This window comes from Eriocheir sinensis, chromosome 44, assembly GCF_024679095.1.
Source record: "Eriocheir sinensis breed Jianghai 21 chromosome 44, ASM2467909v1, whole genome shotgun sequence".
Taxonomy (NCBI): Eukaryota; Metazoa; Arthropoda; class Malacostraca; order Decapoda; family Varunidae; genus Eriocheir; species Eriocheir sinensis.
This window is the reverse complement of record NC_066552.1, coordinates 2,202,005-2,224,504: the sequence shown is the minus strand read 5'-3', so window position 1 is coordinate 2,224,504 and position 22,500 is coordinate 2,202,005. Positions and strand designations below refer to the sequence as shown.

The window sequence follows — 22,500 nt, the reverse complement described above, 5'->3', positions numbered from 1 at the left end:
ACCTCCTTCTCCTCCCCTTCCCCTCCCTATCTATTTACCATCAACCTCCTTCTCCTCCTCTTCCCCTCCCTATCTATTTACCATCAACCTCCTTCTCCTCCCCTTCCCCTCTTTCCAACTCCCCCCTTCCCCCTTCTTCCCCCTCCTCCTCCTCCTCTTCCCCTCTATCTATTTACCATCAACCTCCTTCTCCTCCCTTCCCTCTTTTCCCCTCCCCTTCTTCCTTCTTCCTCCTCCTCCTCCTCTTCCCCTCCCTATCTATTTACCATCAACCTCCTTCTCCTCCCCTTCCCCTCTTTCCAACTCCCCCCTTCCCCCTTCTTCCCCCTCCTCCTCCTCCTCTTCCCCTCCCTATCTATTTACCATCAACCTCCTTCTCCTCCCCTTCCCCTCTTTCCAACTCCCCCCTTCCCCCTTCTTCCCCCTCCTCCTCCTCCTCCTCTTCCCCTCCCTATCTATTTACCATCAACCTCCTTCTCCTCCCCTTCCCCTCTTTCCAACTCCCCTTCCCCTTCTTCCCCTCCTCCTCCTCCTCCTCTTCCCTCCTATCTATTTACCATCACCCTCCTCCTCCCTTCCCCTCTTTCCAACTCCCCTTCCCCTTCTTCCCCTCCTCCTCCTCCTCCTCTTCCCTCCTTATCTATTTACCCTCAACCTCCTTCTCCTCCCCTTCCCCTCTTTCCAACTCCCCCCTTCCCCCTTCTTCCCCCTCCTCCTCCTCCTCCCCTTCCCTCTTTGCAACTCCCCTTCCCCCTCCTCTTCCCATCCCTATCTATTTACCATCAAACTCCTTTTCCTCCCCTTCCCCTCTTTCCAACTCCCCCCTTCCCCCTTCTTCCCCCTGCTCCTCCTCCTCCTCTTCCCCTCCCTATCTATTTACCATCAACCTCCTCCATCTTTGAACCTGCCCACCTGTTATCTACCTGCTATACTTAACATGAGAAATAGTAACTGGAAGGTGAAGCAGCCAATGTTTAAAAAAAAAATAGTGGAATGAAAACAAGAACAAAAAAAGATTAAAAAAAAGTAACGAGAAAAACATGAGATACATTTGAAACAACCAACGTAAAATAAAGAAAAACTGGAAAGTGTGTAAAGAAAACCAGAAAAAAAGGAAAAAAGTGAAGAGGAAATGGATAAAATAATTGAGAGGAAAAAGAAAGGAGTTTAGATTTGATTCATTACGACAAGAATTGCAGGAAAAATGGAGATATAGATAGACAGGTAGATAGATAGATAGATAAAAAGATAGACAGATAGAAAAATAGACGTATAGGATAGAGAGATAAAGAGAGAGTCAATCATGAATAAGTACTCAGATGAAGTTTGTGTGTTCGTTTATGCGTGAATGCCTCGGGGCCGCCAAACTCACGCCTCCCCCTCCCCCCTCACACACACACACACACACACACACACACACACGTTCACATACATATACACATCAACGCGAGTCTGTCTGTCAATTATGAACTTTGCACTCTTGCGTTTGTCACGTCCGCCGCTGTTGTCATTCCGGGCGCGGCGCTGAATGATGAACGGGACACAACAGGACACAACGGGACCAACAAACAACACCAAACAATATGCATGAATGGAAGGTGGAGGCAAATATGGAGCGCTGAAACAGGTGAAATTAGGGGGAAAAAGCAGGAAAATAAAGGAAACTTAGAAAATATGAAAAAGGGAGTGGAAAAATATATACGAATTAAACAGAATAGTGTGTAGAAACGAAAGAGGAGAGGAAATAGAACTGACTAAAGAAAAACAAGAAAAAAATATGAAAGGAAAACGAGAAAAAAAGGAATGAAAGCGAAGAAAAAAAAAAAGGATGAGATAGACTTGAAACCACGAATGTAAAACAAGTGTTGATAGCACAAAACTGTGCAAGATCGGCGTCGCATGACCCTCCAGCACACCCCCAACAATTTACATTATGCAACCAGGGGTCTAAAATGGAAAATGCTGAAAAGTAAAGATGGCAGCACTATAAACACTTGCCTGCGCCACACGGGGCTGGGGCCGACCATCAGGCCCTACTATGAAGGCCTACCGGCGCCACAGGCCAAGACGTAAAAGAAAAAAAAATAATAAAAAAAAAAATATATATATATATATATATATATATATATATATATATATATATATATATATATATATATATAATGCCATGTTGTAGGGTTCATCAGGGCTAACAAATGTTATTATACAATGCCATGTCTACAATGCACGGGTAAGCCAGGACAAACGTAGAGGAAGGAAGGCTGGCAGGTAGGTAGGTAGATAAATACAGGTAGAATGAGACAAGTAGGTAGGTTGAGAGGTAGGCAGGTGTAACATCCATATAAACAGGTGTACGTAGGGTCAGGTGTACATAGGGCCAGGTGTACATAGGGTCAGGTGTACATATGGTCAGGTGTACATATGGTCAGGTGTACATAGGGTCAGGTGTACACATGGTCAGGTGTACATAGGGTCAGGTGTACATAGGGTCAGGTGTACATATGGTCAGGTGTACATAGGGTCAGGTGTACATATGGTCAGGTGTACATATGGTCAGGTGTACATAGGGTCAGGTGTACATAGGGTCAGGTGTACATATGGTCAGGTGTACATAGGGTCAGGTGTACATAGGGTCAGGTGTACATAGGGTCAGGTGTACATAGGGTCAGGTGTACATAGGGTCAGGTGTACATAGGGTCAGGTGTACATAGGGTCAGGTGTAGGCTACATATGGCCAGGTGGGCGGCAAGACAGACACACCGTACAGGCGCGGGCGTGCGAGCGGTGGATAATTAGGGGAGCGGCCTCATTAGCGCGCACAGACCCACAATCATGCACGTAATTATCCTGATTTGATATTAATGACGATGCGAATTACTTGGAAAAGGGTTTGTTTTGTGTGTGTGTGTGTGTGTGTGTGTGTGTGTGTGTGTGTGTGTGTGTGTGTGTGTGTGTGTGTGTGTGTTTTGTATTTCTCATTTGGTATCCCATTAATATTTTGTTCGTTTTGTTTTCATCTTTACTTTTTGTCCCTTCATTTCTTTTCTTTCTCTCATTTCAGAATTTCCTTTCCTCCTTTCATTCAGTTCCTCTTATATCTTCTTTCGTTTTCGCTTTCTTCCTTTATATTATCTTTTTCTTTCTTAATTTCTAACTCTTTATTTATTTATTTTCTACTTGTCTGTTTTCTTTGATATTTTCCCATTTCCCTTTATTCTTTCATTTACTGTTTTCTTCCTCTCTGTCAATAACTTTGCCTTCATGTATTCCTTAATGGGTAACTTATCCTCCTATTACTCTCTTTCATCACATCTATTCATTTCCCATTTTTTCCGTTGTTTTCTTTCTTTTATCACCCAATATATATTTCCTCATTCAGTAATCTCACTATCCAATCCCTTTGCTTCTTCCTTTCTATCAGTAGCTTCCCCTTCTTCCTTCCCTTCATGTATTCCTTAATGGGTAACATCTTCCTATTACTCTCTTTCATCACGTTTTAATTTCCCTTTTTAGCATTGTTTTCTTTTTTTCCTCACCCAATATATATTTCCTCAGTCAGTAGTCTCACCTATCCAATCCTTTTCCTTCTTCCTGTGGCCTTTTCTTCCCTCCTACTTCCTCCCCTCCCTCCCCTTCAGTCTTAACTTACTGCAAACTTGTGGCCGATTCAATGGTGGAACCCTGTACTTGGTTAGTTGTGCCGCTCTCTCTCTCTTTCTCTTTCTCTCTTGGTCCATTGATTTTTATTTTCTTTCTCCTAAACTCTCAAGGCTTAACAGTAGAGTAACCTTAACAACAGCTACCACAGGGCCAGTACTATAATTGGTTTGGACTATTACTAAAAGGCATAAAAATTGACCTCGGCAGACTTTATTGTCGAGAAACCTCACTTTTAAGATTATCAAGACTGACAACACTTAGATTTGATTAGAACTATGACCTTGATACATTAATATAAAAGTCAACAGCTTGAATCACATGCAAGACTCACCTCAAGGATATGAAGACTGATTATAGGAGCTTTAATTATAGATAGAACTGTGGCAACATAGGTAATTAATATATATGTGTTTCTCTTCATCTCAACTTCAGCTTATTTCTATTATCACACAGCAACAATTAAATGAGAATCAATTATCTGGAAAGCTTGTAACAAATGCCTTCCTAACTACTACTACTACTACTACTACTATATATCTATCTCTCTTATCTATCTATCTTTTTATGTCTCCAGTTTTTTAGTAATTCTAGTCATAATGGATCAAATCTGTCTTACTTTTTTTCTTTACTTTTTTCTTGTATTAGTTTCCACATTTTACAGTTTTATTTCACGTTAAGTTCTTCCAAATCTATCTTATCCTCTTTACTTTACTACTAATACTGTGATTACTACTACTACTACTACTGCTACTACAACCACCACTACCAGACCATCACTGGGTTCTCTTTATATTTCTGGTAATCGCCCATTTTGAAGAAGCTGATCTCGGTCTCATGCCGCACCCCACACTCCCTCAGTGACCGTCCCCCCTTTATTATCAGCCTCTCGTCATCCATGCGGTTGATCACTGGGTCGTTGGTCTTGAAACCGTACGCGTGGGTCTCTATCTTCAGGGTGTCGAAGGGGAAGGTGCGGAAGGGGGGGGGAAGGGATGGTTCAGTCTTGAGGCGCTCCCAGATGGTTTGTGTTAAGGCATCGACTGTTTGGTCCAAGGAGATGTTGTGCAGGACCAAGTTTCTGATGTTCCGGTGTTCGAAGGAGCGGATGAGGCGGATGGTGATGGTTGTGGTGTCCATGGTCTCTGGGTCGTCGGACATCCCTGCGTCTTTCTCTTTCTTTGCCTTTCTCGGTTCTTGGTTTCTTTTTTTTTTGCCTTTTTCTCTCCCCTTGTCTTTTTTGTCTTTCTTCTTGATGTTTTCTTTGTCTTTCTCTCTCTTCCTCTTGGTGTCTTTCTTTCTCTTCCTCTCTTTTTCTTGGGCTCTTTCGTTGTTCTTCTCTCTCTCTCCTTCTTGGGCTGAGGAAAAAGTAAAAATTTGAGTGAGTGCTGCACGATGTTGGAAGCTAAAAGGTACGATAAAAAGCTCAAATTTGTGTGTGAAAAGGTAGAAATTTGTGAGTTAACCCGGTAGCTGCGGGGATCATGTTTCTTAAAGGCCCCTCTAAGCGTGAATAATGAGAAAAAATCACCACTCACGCAAACCATTTCATAATATATATCAATGCATTTGTGATCAGTTTATGCATCATCCATTTTGGGGGTTTAGATCATGGCAAAAATTTGGCCCATCGCTGGTACACAGTAAAGCCACAAATTTGGCCCGTCGCTGGTACACGGTAAAGCCACAAATTTGGCCCATCGCTGGTACACGGTAAAGCCACAAATTTGGCCCATCACTGGTACACGGTAAAGCCACAAATTTGGCCCATCGCTGGTACACGGTAAAGCCACAAATTTGGCCCATCACTGGTACACGGTAAAGCCACAAATTTGGCTCACTAATTACACGGTGAAGCCACAAATTTGGCCATTGCTGGTACACGGTAAAGCCACAAATTTGGCCCATGGCTGGTACACGGTAAAGCCACAAATTTGGCCCATTGCACATGGTAAAGCCACAAATTTGGCTGCTACGGTAAAGCCACAAATTTGGCTACAGTCAAGCCACAAAATTGGCCCATCGCTGCTACACGGTAAAGCCACAAATTTGGCCCATCGCTGGTACACGGTAAAGCCACAAATTTGGCCCGTCACTGCTACACGGTAAAGCCACAAATTTGGCCCATCACTGCTACACGGTAAAGCCACAAATTTGGCCCATCGCTGGTACACGGTAATGCCACAAATTTGGCCCATCACTGGTACACGGTAAAGCCACAAATTTGGCCCGTCGCTGGTACACGGTAATGCCACAAATTTGACCCATCACTGGTACACGGTCAAGCCACAAATTTGGCCCGTCGCTGCTACTGGGTTAAATTTGTGTGAATAAGTAGAAATTTGTGAGTGTTAAGCGTTATCTAAAGGTAAAAAGTTAGACAAAGAGCTTAGATTTATGCACCAACTGATCTAAATCTTATGACAGAACTTTAAATAGATTACTGTTTACAATTTAGTGGTGCTGGGTCAAAAAATTTCAATGGGTTACTAACAATTTATAGGCAGGACAGTATTTATCTAGTACTTCACCCATTGCACTGTTGAGTTTGATTATTTCTGATATATCTTTTAATCTTTCTTTCTAGATATGGTAATGTCAAGTATGATTAAACTGAAAGGAGTGGGTTGTAAGGCTAGATTAAACAGGACACACACACACACACACACACACGAGAGGGCTTAATCATGCATATATCCTTGACTAACTGACTGACTTACTGATTAACTGAGTGATTGAATAATGGATTGACTGACTGACTGACTGATTAACTGACTGAGTGATTGAATAACGGATTGACTGACTGAATGAAGAAAAGGAAAGAAGGAAGGAAAGAAGGAAAGAATAATGGAGTGAAGATAGGAAATAAGGAAAAATGAGGAAATTAGAGAGAAGGGGAAAAAGAGGACGAAAGAAAAGATTATAATAAGGAAAGAAAAAGCCTTACTCAGACGTACGAGTCTATTTTACCTACTGAAAGACAGTGAATGGAGGAACAAGTGAACAGAGACCCTTCCCAATGACCCTCAAGACCCAGTGGTGGTGTAGACGAGGTATTAAGTCACTTACAAGGGAGGGAAAAGGGTGTTAAAGTAGAGGAATGGATGTGTGATGGAGGCTGGCTAATGATGATGATGATGACGATCGTTGTTTGTATCCTTGTTTCGAACGGGGCTTTATAATTTTTTCCTGACTGATGATGATAATGAGTGTTGTTTGTATCCTTGTTTTAAACGGGGCTCTAAATTCTCCATCTGTCAATTTTTGTCTTTTTTTCTCGTTTTTCTGTATTTTTTCTATTTCTTGGTTTCTCTTTTTCTTTCCTTCCTGCTTTCTCTTTATCTCGTTCTTTCTCTTTTTCCTTTCGTTTTTCTGTATTTTTTTCTATCTCTTTTTCATTCCTCCCTGCTTTCTCTCGTTCTTGCTCTTTCTCTCTTTCTAGTAGGGAGTCTTAGACCAGTATGTACTCTTTAATCATGTATTTCTTCATATACATACTTTTTATTCAGTCATTTCTTATTAAAGGGTCCTATAACAGTATACATTATCTTCTAGTTCATTATTCATATGCACATACAACCTGTTCAATCAACTCTTAAATAAAAATAACAGGAAGGTTTAAATCAGCATATCTCTCAAGTGTATTAGTTTAGTTTGTTTGTATTCCATTATTGACACAAGCTTTTTAGTGTCCAGATATTTACTAGACACAAATAGCAGGATCATTTTCATTATTCACTTAAAAACTAGCAGGAATGTTTTGTTAGAATTTTCCTCGTAGAATAATTACATCTGGTTCTTTCACTCCTAGTAATTTTTTTTTTTTTTCACTACAGACAAACAAGCTTCCTTCTCTTCAGTCTTAACTAAATACAAATAGCAAGAATGTTTTCACGACTGACACTTGTCCAAGCTTCTCTCTTTACACCCTTAACTAATTACAAAACATGCGGAATGTTTCTTATCAATAACACACAAGCTGTCTTCTTATCAATCTTTACTAGCAACATATAATACCAGGAATGTTTTGTCAGACTATCCCTCAATACATCACTGCATTATTTTCTCTCACTCTAGTACTCTTTATTTTTCTTATTTCACCAATGACACATTTGCTTTCTGTTTATTTAAGTTTTCATTATTACCAACACACAAGCAATCTTCTGTTCAGCCTCTACAATATACATAATCTCAGGAATGTATTGACAGACTAACCCTCATTACATCTCCATATCAAAACGAGAAACGTCAGGTAGGGAAGGTAAGGTAGGTACGTAGTCAACTATTCATATAAACAGGTGTACATATAGTACTTTCCCACTTGTCTGCTCACTTAAGTCCGAGCTAAGCTGACAACATAAACCTAAGCGTGTTTGCAAGCCGAGTGCTGATTGGCTACTGCTATGGCTTCCAAGTTTTCTTTGACCTCTGTTTGTGTTCATCTCACGCAGCACTTTCCGCTAATCTGCACCGTGCTTACGAATACGCTAAGGTTTATATTGTCAGCTTGGGTCAGGCTTAGTGAACAGACTATAGGAGGTTCTTTTTCAACATAACCTTCTTCAATGGACACTCTTCTATCATTACCATTTCACTGAAGAGGCTGCAAGGAAAGAGTGTCAATAGAGATAGATACACCCATTGTTTAAATACTCCATACAAACTGACAAGCATAAATTAGATAAAAGAAAGGTGAGAGTGCTAGATGCCATGAGAATGTGGATGATGATGAGTTTGTGAAGGGATGAACAGTGAGGATGTGGTGAAGGTGAGCATGGTGGTGAAGGGGAGGTGAAGATGTCAATTTAAAACCAGATTTGTGAAGATGGACAATTAAAAGACAAACATGGAAGAATATAAACAGTGAGAAGAATAGGATGGTAAAGATGAGGATGTTAAATTACAGAGAATAGGTCCATGAAAGTGATACATCTTGAAAAGGAGTCAAAAAACATTCATTTAACCCTTTCCTTGCGCGCAGTCTGGATGCGACTATCCCCTCAAGCACAGTCGAGGAGCCCAATGGGGGAGTTCTTTTAACCTCTGTATCTCAAAAACTATTCATCACAGCTAAAAACCAATAAACACCACTGGAAAGAGGAGGTCCAGATCTATAGGAGTCAGTTACGTATGCCTCTCTTGCGAATGTACATGCACGTTCAGGGAGTGTTGAATGTTAACACTTACGTCGGTGCGTGCGGGATGATCAGCCATATTGAGGTAACTGCGGACATCTCTTTTTCAGACTCCGGCAAGGGAGTATTGCCAACTAATATTTACAACTATTTGGTCAAAGAATCAGTCAGGTGATAGGTGAAGCTTCGCAAACATGCCGCTATATTGGGCAAGAACATCCACCAGTTACTCGTCCATAGATTTGCCGCGCTGGGCTGATATGATTTTCCACCAAATTTAGTGAAGAACCCACTCAATTGGCAATCCTATGTTGTGAGAATTAGTGTTGGAACACTCTCATATGTGGGAGATTTGAGAGCGGCTGGAGCTCGCAGTGAGTGTTTAGTGCCACCAGCAAATACGCCTAACACCCACTGCAAGCGTTAAGCAATGAAAGGGTTAAAAGACAGACATGTAAAAATAAAGTAAGAATATGAAGGTGAAAATATGAAAGTGGTAAATGTGGTGATAATGATGATGAGAATGAAGGTGAAGATGATTTAGTTCATGGAGAGCGGGTCCATGAAAGTGATAAGAAAGAAGTTAAAAAGCATCAATTTAGAACCAGACATGCAAAAAATGAAGTGTGAGAGTATGAAGACAGTGAAAATGAAGATGAGCATGCAGGTGAAGATGATTTAGTTCACAGAGAGTGGGTCCATGAAAGTGATAAGAAAGAAGTTAAAAAGCATCAATTTAGAACCAGACATGCAGAAAATGAGGCATGAGAGTATGAAGACGGTGAAAATGAAGATGAGCATGCAGGTGAAGATGATTTAGTTCACAGAGAGCGGGTCCATGAAAGTGATAGAGCTTGGAAAGGAGTCTCGGAGCATGATGCCTTTTTCTCTGTGCTCATCCAGTTCCTCGATGAAGCCAAACCAGTAGATGACAAGACCCGGCCCGAACCTGCGGAGAAAAATGGGGAGAGGTTAGGTTGAAGGTAATGCTCTGGTGGGTTAACCCCTTGACTGTGGATATCCTACAAGAAGACATCACCAAGCTACAGGAATAGGGCAAAAAGTGGTTGCTGCATACCAATACCACATGGGAAACACTCCACTATCCACCACAGAGGCAGAGAAAGACCTGGGAGTGTATGTTACCAGGCTACCAGTGAAGGGATATCCAGCACACCAATACCACATGGGAAACACTCCACTATCCACCACAGAGGCAGAGAAAGACCTGGGAGTGTATGTTAACAGGCTATCAGTGAAGGGATATCCAGCACACCAATACCACATGGGAAACACTCCACTATCCACCACAGAGGCAGAGAAAGACCTGGGAGTGTATGTTAATAGGCTACCAGTGAAGGGATATCCAGCACACCAATACCACATGGGAAACACTCCACTATCCACCACAGAGGCAGAGAAAGACCTGGAGTGTATGTTACCAGGCTACCAGTGAAGGGATATCCAGCACACCAATACCACATGGGAAACACTCCACTATCCACCACAGAGGCAGAGAAAGACCTGGGAGTGTATGTTACCAGGCTACCAGTGAAGGGATATCCAGCACACCAATACCACATGGGAAACACTCCACTATCCATCACAGAGGCAGAGAAAGACCTGGGAGTGTATGTTACCAGGCTACCAGTGAAGGGATATCCAGCACACCAATACCACATGGGAAACACTCCACTATCCAACACAGAGGCAGAGAAAGGCCTGGGAGTATATTTATGTTACCAGGCTACCAGTGAAGGGATATCCAGCACACCAATACCACATGGGAAACACTCTACTATCCACCACAGAGGCAGAGAAAGACCTGGGAGTGTATGTTACCAGGCTACCACTGAAGGGATATCCAGCACACCAATACAACATGGGAAACACTCCACTATCCACCACAGAGGCAGAGAAAGACCTGGGAGTGTATGTTACCAGGCTACCAGTGAAGGGATATCCAGCACACCAATACCACATGGGAAACACTCTACTATCCACCACAGAGGCAGAGAAAGACCTGGGAGTGTATGTTAACAGGCTACCAGTGAAGGGATATCCAGCACACCAATACCACATGGGAAACACTCTACTATCCACCACAGAGGCAGAGAAAGACCTGGGAGTGTATGTTACCAGGCTACCAGTGAGGGGATATCCAGCACACCAATACCACATGGGAAACACTCCACTATCCACCACAGAGGCAGAGAAAGACCTGGGAGTGTATGTTACCAAGCTACCAGTGAAGGGATATCCAGCACACCAATACCACATGGGAAACACTCCACTATCCACCACAGAGGCAGAGAAAGACCTGGGAGTGTATGTTACCAGGCTATCAGTGAAGGGATATCCAGCACACCAATACCACATGGGAAACACTCTACTATCCACCACAGAGGCAGAGAAAGACCTGGGAGTGTATGTTACCAGGCTATCAGTGAAGGGATATCCAGCACACCAATACCACATGGGAAACACTCCACTATCCACCACAGAGGCAGAGAAAGACCTGGGAGTGTATGTTACCAGGCTACCAGTGAAGGGATATCCAGCACACCAATACCACATGGGAAACACTCCACTATCCACCACAGAGGCAGAGAAAGACCTGGGAGTGTATGTTACCAGGCTACCAATGAAGGGATATCCAGCACACCAATACCACATGGGAAACACTCTACTATCCACCACAGAGGCAGAGAAAGACCTGGGAGTGTATGTTACCAGGCTACCAGTGAAGGGATATCCAGCACACCAATACCACATGGGAAACACTCCACTATCCACCACAGAGGCAGAGAAAGACCTGGGAGTGTATGTTACCAGGCTATCAGTGAAGGGATATCCAGCACACCAATACCACATGGGAAACACTCCACTATCCACCACAGTTCAGAGAAAGGCCTGTGACTATACGTTACCAGGCTACCAGTGAAAGCCAAATCCGTGCCAATTGCAGCGGATAGGTTAAGGGGGTAGCAGACATTCACACATATGTAACATTTGTGGGAGTCCCTGTTAGACTTAGAACAGTAATGAGCATCGTGTCACCTGTTCCAGTAACTCCAGAACTGGTCCTTGAGGTATGAACGATGGCTCTCCTCGTCCCCAAAAGACGCCTTGCTCTCGATCCAGTTGATGACTTGTCCATCCACAGCTGAAACAGAGAGATAGAGAGGAAAACAGACAGATAGATACAGACACAAGGGAGAGAGAGTGTGAGAGATAGACGGACAGAGACAGAGACAGAGACAAAGACAGACAGACACAAGAGAGTGTGAGAGAAACATAGACAGAAATAAAGACAGATAGACAGCCACAACAAGAGAGAGTGTGTAGAAGAAAGACAGAGGCAGACAAACAGATAGACATGATGGGGAAAGTATGAAAGACAGAGAGATAGAAATAGTGTGACAGAGAGAGAGAAAAAATCATATTAAAACAACTCTTATCATAACATTTTGAGTCATTCCGTCTAATCTACTTAACCTAACTCCATCATAGCAAAACTCTTCCATCTTCTCTTGTTTATTCATCTGCCATAAACTGTTCACATCCATCACACAATTATCCATTTTTTTCTCTACCACACAACTTCACAAACACACACACACCCCGAACCGAGCACTAACCTATGGGGATGTCCAGCTTGATGTCGGGCGTCTTGTCATAGCCTCGGGAGCGGAGTTCATCCTCGTCATGGTACACAATGTTGAGCTTGTCCAGGGTTTTGCGGAGGTGGAATTCGTACTCCTGGCCGATGGAACTGTGAAGGGAGGGGAGGTTAAGATGGCAACACTGCTGAGATAACATGGGTAGGAAAACATAGGAAGGAAAGTATAGGGTAGGTTTCGAGCTCGTGCACACCATTACAGTTACTTCTTTTGCCTATATTACAAGTTCTCCCTTCCTAGATCCATCCCGCACCGTCATATCCAACAGCAGGCTTTTCTGTATGTCTTTTATTATCCATGACTGTCTCTTTTAGGCACTCAAATTATCTTTTTACAGGAGCAGCAATTAGCGGACGTATTTGTTCATTGGGGCTGGGTTTTTTTTGCCTTTAAACTCCTTTTGCTATTATTAAAAAGAAATAAAGATAAAAAATGCTGCTTCACACAAGGCAGACTCTACTCACTGCTTGATGCTGTCTGCAAAGGGCCCGTACACGTCATCCTCCAGAAGGCACTGTGGGAGAGGTCAATGAGATCAAACCCCTTCATAGTGACTCATAAAAGTAATGTAGGAAAAGTTAACAAGATTTACCTGCATAATAGTGACTCATAAATGGTATCAACCTTTGGCTCTCGGGAGAAGACAAAATAAGACAGACTGGCAACATGTGTTAATTGATTTTATGTTTAATATTCATGAGCTAATTCATTTTCATGTTTCAGTTTTCATGGGCTAATTAATACAAAGACAAAATAAAATGCAGACTGGCAAATCCATCCTAATGAATCTCTGCCTTTGCAATGGGTGTAAGAGGAAGTTCTCACAATACACATAACACTGGACTGATTGGCTGCCAAGAACTGACCAGATAGACTTCATAGCTCAGATCCCTGTCATCGATCAGTGTTGTGTCTCGCAGAAGTCCGTTGATTTGTGACTTGGTGACTGGAAGATAGGAAGAGATTTGTTAGTTTCCCATAGGCAGAGATGGTCTCTTCTTTTGAGTTTCAGACACTGGGTTTCTGAGCAAAATTTGATGCTACACACAAAAATATAATGTATAAATAGTTTGTCAATTCGTTTTTTCTAGTGTGTGTTAAAATCTGTTTAAAAAAAATAATAAGAAAAACAAATTTGAAGGTATTGTTTTGTCCCACACACAAATACACAGAAATAACTTAAGATTCTGAGTTATGACACAATTATTTCCTCTCTGTGTGGCACTGTACTAAGACTCACTGTTGACGTCTGGACAGGTGGCCTTGAGGTGGTGCTCCAGGACCAGCTTGGCCAGCATGGCGGGGCTGTAGTCTAGCTCGTGGGCCATCCGCACCAGCACCCCCGGCGCCTCGCCCTCCTCCACCCGCGCCGTGTAGCTAACGACAAACCGTGAGTACAGACACTATTCTTTTTTTTACAGCAATGGAAGCAGATAAATTTCTTTTCGCAATTTCCCGTAAAGTAGATAAAAAAATGATACGCAGTTTGTTAATGAAGGCAACGATTAGTGGCATTAACGGACAAAGAGAAGCGTTTACCTGTGGAATATTTCTGAGGACTTTTCTGGCGTGTTGAGGCGGTGGAAGCTTTTTTTGACCTTCCTCTGGACCTCCTGTGTGCTGATGCTGCCCAGCGTGGTCTTGTCGACACTGTAAAGGAACACGCAATGAATTTAGTGCCTTTAGGATATTGTATTATTATAGACAAGGACCTGCCTAAGGTGGATGACACCATTCTTTACTGATATATATCGTGGTAAAGACTTGTTTTAAGAACGCACCAACATCTCATTTTCTACTTGATCTTCTGCTCTTCTGTGGCCATCTATGTCCTCTATTAACTTTTGTAGAGATCAAAGCAACTGTGAAAATAGCCAATTGGAGGTTAGGAGGAGGCATACATGACAGCAGCACCGTTGCCAGGTTATCAAACGCAGAGGCTAACTATGCCAAGAGACATCAGGATCTAACTCTTTTAATGATAACTATAAGTGAGTCTCGTTATTGGGGCCCAGGATTCAGTTTGGGGGCAGGAAGTCGGGAAATATAAGCGGCTGAGTACAATACTCTGGCAACATTGGGTCATAGAAGAAAAGTATTTCCTAAGGTAGGCAGCGAGGTGCGGGCGTGTTAATATGACCAGTCTTTAATAAGGATATGGCTGGAATACATTAGCAAATAGAATAATGGATGTATCTTGTATTAAAATTAGGATTGTAGTAATATGTTTTAAGCTTATTAGATTCAGATTCAGTAAGGACATGAGAGAACAGTGTAATTGATCCTCTCCTCTCACAAGCTCTTAACCGTAATGCTATCCCAGTTTGAACCAGTAGTTGAGCGTCACTCACTCCGGGAATTTCTTCATTAAAACCCCCACGGAGCTTCCATCGCCCTTGTTACAGGCTTCACTGATGGCCGCCACGATCTCGCTGTACTTCTGGAGCTTCATCTCGGCGCGGCGGGGCTCGGGAAGGTCAAGAAAGAGGAAAATGTGCCATGAATTTAGTTTTTTCTTCGAGTGTAAACAAAACCTGCCCGATCTTGACCTTGATCTTGATGTCACAGGTAGCTTGGGTGAGAAGTTCAACCTCCCCTTTGTCAGCCTTTTCATCGGCGCTCTAAACTATTCCGATAAAAGATGGAAGAAAATGATAAATGAAGTAACGTAATTGAAGAGAAAAGTGCGTGATAAAGTAGAAGAGAGGATTAGGAAGAGGATGACCTATTAAAGCGATGCGATACAAAGCGATACGGTTAAAAAGAAGGATCATAGAAGAGGAAATAGACAACGAAGAAGAATAAGCAGAAAAGGAAAGAATTAACAGAAGAAGGAATAAACAGAAGTCCCATCCATTCTCCTTATATTGAATAGTAAGTCTTTTTATTCTTATTTCAGCATTTTTAACAAGTTTTGGTATATACATGCATCCACCCTTATATAAATGAATTTATATATTTTCACTCTAAATATGTGTGTGTCTTCTAAACTGATAGACTGACATACCTTTTTATTTTTCCCTCTATTTTCTTTTTATTTAGTAGGAAATAAGATTTTTAATTTCATGGTGCTACCTACACATGTATTAATAGTTGTATAATCACACTCTGTCCTGCCTTTGTTTACCTGCAACAATAAACTATCAATCAATCAGATGGAGGGAAGATGTGAAAAATTTGTTGACAGAATATGCTCTAATTATCCTTTCTTTTACTATTAGTTTATCTTTAGGCGAAGGAACGAAGCAGAAGAAAGTGATAAAGGAGAAGGTAGAAGAGACTGGTGAAGCAAAAAACGAAAAAAAAAAACTATTGACATCGCATTGAAGAAGAAGAAGAAGAAGAAGAAGAAGAAGGCTGTAAGGACAAAAATGAAGACAATGAACTCGGGAAGAATAATAGGTTAGTACTTTTAAAGAGTCTGAACAGTAACAGTAGTAGTGGTAGTAGTAGTAGTAGTAGTAGTAGTAGTAGTAGTAGTAGCAGTAGTAGTAGTAGTAGTAGTAGTAATAATAGTATTTAGAATCAGTCATAACTCGTAGATAATGAGATAAAAGAAAGAAGAATAGATGATAGGATAAAAAGTAATGATAGATAGACGGTAATGGGATAAAAAAATAATGATAGATAATAATGGATGATAGTAGAAAATGGGATATAAATGATAACAGATAATAATAATAGATAATCGATAGTAGAATAAAAACAATACTAGATAAAGATAGGTAGAAGATAAAGGGATGGAAAATAAAACAAACACACATAGCAAACATTTTCTACACATATATATTTTTTTCATACATTTTTTTACTTATTTCATTATTTTCAAAGCAGTTTTTAACACACCAAAAAAAAAAAAAACATTAACTAACACTAATTAATTATATATGTACATTATTTTATTTTTTTGGGTAGCATTTTACTTCATTGGGGACTGTTATGGTAACAAATAATAACAAATATAACAATATATAATGAGGAAAGAAATAGAGAGAAAGAAAAAGATGATGATGATGATGGTGATGATGAAAGGAGTAATTCGATAACTTTCAAAAAACAAATAAGGAAAAAGGAGAATGGAGTTTTTTTTTGTGTTGGTGATACTGGTGATGGGGAAAAGGAGAATGAAGGGTTTTTTTTTGTGTTGGTGATACTGGTGATGGGAAAAAGGAGAATGGAGGTATTTTTTTGTGTTGGTGATATTGGTGATGGGAAAAAGGAGAATGGAGGTATTTTTTTGTGTTGGTAATACTGGTGATGGGAAAAAGGAGAATGAAGGTTTTTTTTTTGTGTTGGTGATACTGGTGACGGGAAAAAGGAGGGATAAGTTTTTTTGTGTGTTGGTGATACTGGTGATGGGAAAAAGGAGAATTAAGTTTTTTTATGTGTGTTGGTAATACTGGTGACGGGAAAAAGGAGAATGAAGATTTTTTTGTGTGTTGGCGATACTGGTGGCGGTGATGGTGGTGATGATGGTGATGACGGTGATGTGAGCAAAGGAGGTGAAGGACGTGACTCTGAAAATGATGACAGGATAATGAGCAGGAGAATGACATGAAAAAGAGGAAGAGGAGGAGGAAGAAGAAGAAGACGAGGAAGAGGAGGAGGATAGATAGAAGAACGAATATGATCAAGTAGAAGAGGAAAAGGAGGAGGAGGAGGAAAGAAACAGAAGGGAAAGAAAGAAAAAAGAAAAGAAAGTAAGAAAACAACTTAAAACGGGTTAAAAAATGAGTGAAAGAAAGAACTGCATGAAAATAGTGATAATAATAATGATAATGAGGGAGAGAAAATGAGGTAAAAAAGGAACACGAGAAAAAATAGGAAAATAGAAAAGAAAAAAATGGAAAGATTATGAAAATGATGATGATGATGATGATGAAGATAAAGATAAAATTCAAGGGAAAATGGGAATACTAAAGAGAGAGATTAAGAAACAAAACAAAGAAAATAAGAAAAAATGAAGAAAGAAAAAAAGAAAATCAGGCTTGAGCACAACAAAACAAAAAAAGAAAACAAAAATAAGAAAAAATAACAATAACGAAGATTAAGAAGAAGGAAAAAGACGAGAAGAGAACAAGGAAAAGAAGATGAAAAGGAAAGAGAGAAAAATGAAAGAAAGAAAGAAAAAAAAAGGAAATTGGAGACAGAAGGAAAAGGTCATAAGGTTTGTTTGTAGAGGAGATAGAAAACACACACACACACACACACACACACACACACACACACACACACACACACACACACACACACACACACACACACACACACACACACACACACACACACACACACACACACACACTAACAAAAAAAGCAAACATTCAAAATAATAAAATCGTTAAAAATCTTCATTATGTTTTTTTTTTCTTTTTTCTTTTTTCTTCTTTTATTTCCTTTTATTTCCTTGAGAATAACAAAAAAATAATAAGAAAAAAATGTTAAAAGTTTGTATAAGTATTTTGGGTTTTTCTTATTTTCTTTTCATTTTTTCTTTTCTTTCTTTCATTCTTGCTTTCTTTCTTTCTTCTTTCCTTCCTTTCTTCATTTCTTACATCTTTTTGGTTTAATTCTTTGTTTTATACTTTCTTTGTCTTTTTCTTCTTATTCTTTTTTTCTTTCCTTTCTTTTCTTTTCTATTTTATCAACGTTTACATTATTTTCCACTTCATCTGTTTTTTTTTCTCTCCTTTCCGAACATTTTTTTCTTTTTCTTATACTTTCCTTCATTTTTTTAATAATCCTCTGTTGTTTTCTTCTTTTTTGCATTATCGACATTTTTTTCATCTTTTCCATCCGCAACTATTTTTCTTTCACATCAAATTTACACTTTTTTCCACCGCTAAACAAAAAAACAAAAACAAACAAACAAACTTATTCTCCACTCGTCACAAATACAAAAAACCGTAAACAACAAGTCAACCAAAATCACATAACCACAAAATAACAAAAAAAATAACAGCCAATCCTTCTTGAACGTGTATACAAGGGATCCAACTCCCTAACCGTGACATATAGAGGATCAGAACGCCTCTTGGTCACTCTTTTGTTGTGGTCACGCGAGAGGGATTAAGGAGATGACTCTTCTGGATGGTGGTGATGGTCGAGTTTTCATATCACCGTTTTATTCACCATTTCTCTTCTTCTTCTTCTTCTTCTTCTTCTTCTTCTTCTTCTTCTTCTTCTTCTTCTTCTTCTTCTTCTTTTTCTTCTTCTTTTTGTTTTTCTTCTTATTTTACTTTTGTTGTTCTTGTTCTTGTTGTTCTCGTTCTTCTTCTTCTTCTTCTTTCTTCTTATTCCTACTTTCGTTCTTCTTGTTCTTGTTCTTGATGTTCTCGTTCTTCTTCTTCTTCTTCTTCTTCTTCTTCTTCTTCTTCTTCTTCCACTACCAAATACTAAGTCCTGAAAGATGAAATAAAAACAGAATTATATATTTATTTTATATTTTATATTTATATTTATATCTATTTTACTATTTTTTTATAATAACATTAACTTATAACTATCTATCTGTCTATCCATCTATCTATCTATCTATCTATTACACACACTCACACACACACACACACACACACAATACAGAGTTGGGTTCGGACAGATTAGCTTCGACAATTCTCTCTCTCTCTCTCTCTCTCTCTCTCTCTCTCTCTCTCTCTCTCTCTCTCTCTCTCTCTCTCTCTCTCTCTCTCTCTCTCTCTCTCTCTCTCTCTCTCTCTCTCTCTCTCTCTCTCTCTCAAGTCGCGTTGATCCACTCACTCACTATAACATCAGCGTTCTTTTGTGTGTCTGTCTGTAAGCAAAAATAAACTCGCTTTTCTTCTCTTTTCTTCTATTTTTATATCTCTCTTTTCTTATCTTTTGTCTTCTTTTCATTCCTTTTATAACTGTGGAATCGTGTCTGACTGCACCAAATATTTTCTTTTTTTATCTTTTTTTTCTTTCATTCACTCACTCTATTATTATCTTTTTTTCTTTTCTTCTTCGTCTTCAATTTCTATGGTTATTTTTTTCTTCACTCTGTTCACGGATATTTTTTTCTTATTTTTCTTCTTCTTTGACTTCAGGAAAACGACAACAACAACAGTAATATCACACACAAAAAAAAACACGCATACACAAAAAAATATAAATAAACACAAAATAAATGAATAAATAAAATAAATAAATAAAATAAATAATACGTATACTCTTAACAAAAAAGATAGTTACTTAAATTAAACTATCAACCTACTACTACTACTTCTACTACTACTACTACTACTACTACTACTACTACTACTACTACTACTACTACTACCAATAATAATAATAATAGTAATAATAATAATAATAATAATAATAATAATAATAATAATAATAATAATAATAAGTCCCTCCCTCTCTTCATTTATCAAAATCCTATTAAATGGAATCTGAAACCTTACCTGTGAGATCTGAGTTGTCGTGAACCCTCATTCCATCTTTGTAACGGGAGACGAGGAAGTGGAAGATGAGGAGGAGGAGGAGGAAGAGGTGGGAGGGGAGAAGACTGGACGAACAGACGAAAGAAAGGAGGAAGGAGTAAGACATGAAGAAGAAGAAGAAGAAGAAGAAGAAGACAAAGAAGAGAACCACGAAAAAAAAAAGAATGAGGAAGAAGGAAGAAAATACAAACAAGGAAGTAAAAACATAAATAAGAAAGAGAAGAGGGAGGAGGAAAGAAGAGAGTGTAGAGGAAAAATAAGGAGAAAGAAAAGAATGCGAGGAAGAGAATGAGGAAGAAGGAGACTGTAGTGTAGGCGGAGGAAGAGGAGGAGAAGGAAGAGGAGGAGGAGGAAGAGGAGGAGGAGACAAGGATAATAAAACCATAAATAGAATGAGGAAGAACAGAAAAAAATAAACGAAGAAGAATTAAAGAAAAAGAAGAAAAAGAGGAGTTAGAAAAGACAAAAAAAAACAGAAGATAAAGAAAAGAAGGAAAAGGAGGAGGAGGAGGAGGAAGAGCAGAAAGACACGTAGGAGGTAGGAGAAGCCGAAGGAAGAGGAGGAGAAGGAGGAGGAGGAGGAGGAGGAGGAGGAGGAGGAGGAGGATGAAGAGTGGGGTCGACGTCCTTAAGGAATTCACCACTGCCGTTATTTTGGGGGGGAAAGAGGAGGAGGAGGAGGAGGAGGAGGAGGAGGAGGGGGGGGGGAGGGGGGAGTCCTTTGGTGGGTCCTGCGTTGCCTCCCTCCCGTTTCTCCTTTAGTTTCTCTTCCTTCCTGTTTCCTCTTCCTGTTTTTATGTTTTTTTTTCTTCCTGTTGTAGCTTTTTGTCTTCTTTTTTTCTTCCTGTTGTTGTTTTTTGTCTTCTTTTTTTCTTCCTCTTGTTGTTTTTGTCTTCTTTTTTTCTTCCTGTTGTTGTTTTTCTTGTCTTCTTCCTCCTCCTGTTTTATCTCCTTTTTTTCTTTTCTCTTCGCTTTTTCTTAATTTTGTGTCTCCTCTTTTCTTCTCCTTTTCTATTTTCTCTTCTCGTTTCTCTTCTTCATCTCGTTTCTCTTCTGTTTTCTGTTTCTCTTCCTGTTTCTTCTTTATTTATTTTCTCTTCTTCTCTGTGTTTTTTTTCTTCTTTTTTTCCCTCCTTTCCGTTTCTTCCTCCTCCTCCTCTTCCGTCTATCTCCCCGTTTCTTCCTCCTTCCTTTTTCTCTTTCTCTTCTTCACCTTCCTCCTCCTCCACTTTTCTCTCCTCGTTTCTTCCTCTTCCTGTTTCATCTTCCCCTTTCTCTCCTCTTCCCGTTTCCTCTTCCTCCTTTTCTTCTTCCTTCCTTTTTCTCTTCTTCCTTTTCATTCATTTTCCTTCACACTTCTTTCCTTTTTTCTTTCTTTCCTTTCATTCCTTTCTTTCGTTTTCTCTCTATTTTTTTCTTTTCTGTAATGAGAGAAAGAACTATTATTATTATTATTATTATTATTATTATTATTATTATTGGTGGTGGTGGTAGTGTTGTTGTTGTTGTTGTCGTTGTTGTTGTTACTGTAATCGATATAATCTAAACACACACACACACACACACACACACACACACACACACACACACGATATCGGAATAGAGTTTTTTGGGAATATTTATTTATTTATTTATTATTATTTATTTTTTTGAGTTGGCAATAATGAACGTTTCTTAGTGGAGGGAGAACTTTGTCAAATAATAAATAAATAAATAAATAAATAAATAACAGATCCAAAGACACTAATAAAACGAAAGACAAAAAAAGATAAAAGAAAAGAAAAAGAAACAAAAATAAGACATTGAAAATACGGGAGGAGAGGAGGAGGAGGAGGAAAGGGGAAGAGAAATGGAAGAAAACGGAGAGAAAGACGGAGGAAAGAAGGAAGAAAAGGGAGAGAGAGATGGAGGAAAGAAGGAAGAAAAGGGAGAGAAAGATGGAGGAAAGAAGAAAGAAAAGAGAGAGAGAGATGGAGGAAAGAAGGAAGAAAAGGGAGAGAGAGATGGAGGAAAGAAGGAAGAAAAGGGAGAGAGAGATGGAGGAAAGAAGGAAGAAAAGGGAGAGAGAGATGGAGGAAAGAAGGAAGAAAAGGGAGAGAAAGATGGAGGAGAGAAGGAAGAAAAGGGAGAGAGAGATGGAGGAAAGAAGGAAGAAAAGGGAGAGAAAGATGGAGGAAAGAAGGAAGAAAAGGGAGAGAGAGATGGAGGAAAGAAGGAAGAAAACGGAGAGAAAGATGGAGGAAGGAAGGAAGAAAAGGGAGAGAGAGATGGAGGAAAGAAGGAAGAAAAGGGAGAGAGAGATGGAGGAAAGAAGAAAGAAAAGGGAGAGAGAGATGGAGGAAAGAAGGAAGAAAAGGGAGAGAGAGATGGAGGAAAGAAGGAAGAAAAGGGAGAGAGAGATGGAGGAAAGAAGGAAGAAAAGGGAGAGAGAGATGGAGGAAAGAAGGAAGAAAGGGAGAGAGAGATGGAGGAAAGAAGGAAGAAAGGGAGAGAGATGGAGGAAAGAAGGAAGAAAGGGAGAGAGAGATGGAGGAAAGAAGGAAGAAAAGGGAGAGAGAGATG

At 39.8% G+C, this 22,500-nt stretch overlaps 2 protein-coding genes and 3 long non-coding RNA genes across 9 annotated transcripts in view; 1 reads left to right on the top strand and 4 right to left on the bottom strand.

Moving 5' to 3' along the window:
- Positions 1-3,854: 3,854 nt before the first annotated feature.
- Positions 3,855-6,838, bottom strand: LOC126980277 (UPF0538 protein C2orf76 homolog). The gene is made up of 2 exons (XM_050829977.1): positions 6,727-6,838; positions 3,855-5,015 (listed from the first exon to the last, which is right to left on the bottom strand). Exon 2 carries the CDS (start codon positions 4,816-4,818, stop codon positions 4,423-4,425), a length of 396 nt encoding a protein of 131 aa, XP_050685934.1. The 5' UTR covers positions 4,819-5,015; positions 6,727-6,838; the 3' UTR covers positions 3,855-4,422.
- An 801-nt stretch (positions 6,839-7,639) lies between these two features.
- On the bottom strand, positions 7,640-15,051 carry LOC126980276 (CDAN1-interacting nuclease 1-like). The gene is made up of 8 exons (XM_050829976.1): positions 14,827-15,051; positions 14,015-14,125; positions 13,716-13,852; positions 13,342-13,421; positions 12,940-12,989; positions 12,434-12,567; positions 11,853-11,958; positions 7,640-9,741 (listed from the first exon to the last, which is right to left on the bottom strand). Exons 1-8 carry the CDS (start codon positions 14,925-14,927, stop codon positions 9,609-9,611), a joined length of 852 nt encoding a protein of 283 aa, XP_050685933.1. The 5' UTR covers positions 14,928-15,051; the 3' UTR covers positions 7,640-9,608.
- On the bottom strand, positions 10,225-11,829 carry LOC126980278 (uncharacterized). Of its 4 annotated transcripts, none has more exons than XR_007733033.1 (4): positions 11,509-11,829; positions 11,311-11,409; positions 10,717-10,815; positions 10,225-10,617 (listed from the first exon to the last, which is right to left on the bottom strand). It is a non-coding gene; the product is annotated as an uncharacterized LOC126980278 (long non-coding RNA). The 4 variants fall into 4 exon arrangements; XR_007733036.1 differs by having other exon boundaries at positions 11,608-11,829; XR_007733035.1 differs by lacking the exon at positions 10,717-10,815.
- Positions 15,052-16,234: 1,183 nt separating the features above from the next.
- LOC126980275 (uncharacterized) lies at positions 16,235-17,771 on the top strand. 2 transcript variants are annotated; one of them, XR_007733032.1, is made up of 3 exons: positions 16,235-16,556; positions 16,606-16,655; positions 16,754-17,771. It is a non-coding gene; the product is annotated as an uncharacterized LOC126980275 (long non-coding RNA). The 2 variants fall into 2 exon arrangements; XR_007733031.1 differs by having other exon boundaries at positions 16,606-16,704.
- Positions 17,772-17,916: 145 nt separating this feature from the next.
- Positions 17,917-22,500, bottom strand: part of LOC126980274 (uncharacterized) — a 6,274-nt gene continuing 1,690 nt past the window's right edge. Inside the window, exons 2-3 of the long non-coding RNA XR_007733030.1 lie at positions 19,900-21,359; positions 17,917-18,877 (exon numbers count right to left, since the gene is read on the bottom strand). This is a non-coding gene — a long non-coding RNA (uncharacterized LOC126980274). The remainder of the gene's footprint in view (positions 18,878-19,899; positions 21,360-22,500) is intronic.

Bases quoted from the DNA above. Each gene is read 5' to 3' on its own strand.
- LOC126980277 (XM_050829977.1), bottom strand. From the start codon at position 4,818: ATGTCCGACGACCCAGAGACCATGGACACCACAACCATCACCATCCGC.
- LOC126980276 (XM_050829976.1), bottom strand. From the start codon at position 14,927: ATGAAGCTCCAGAAGTACAGCGAGATCGTGGCGGCCATCAGTGAAGCC. The intron at 12,568-12,939 runs GTGAGTAGAGTC...CTCCCTTCACAG, and splicing joins TTTGCAGACAGCATCAAGCA to TTCCATCGGCCAGGAGTACG. The intron at 11,959-12,433 runs GTTAGTGCTCGG...TCTCTGTTTCAG, and splicing joins CAAGCTGGACATCCCCATAG to CTGTGGATGGACAAGTCATC.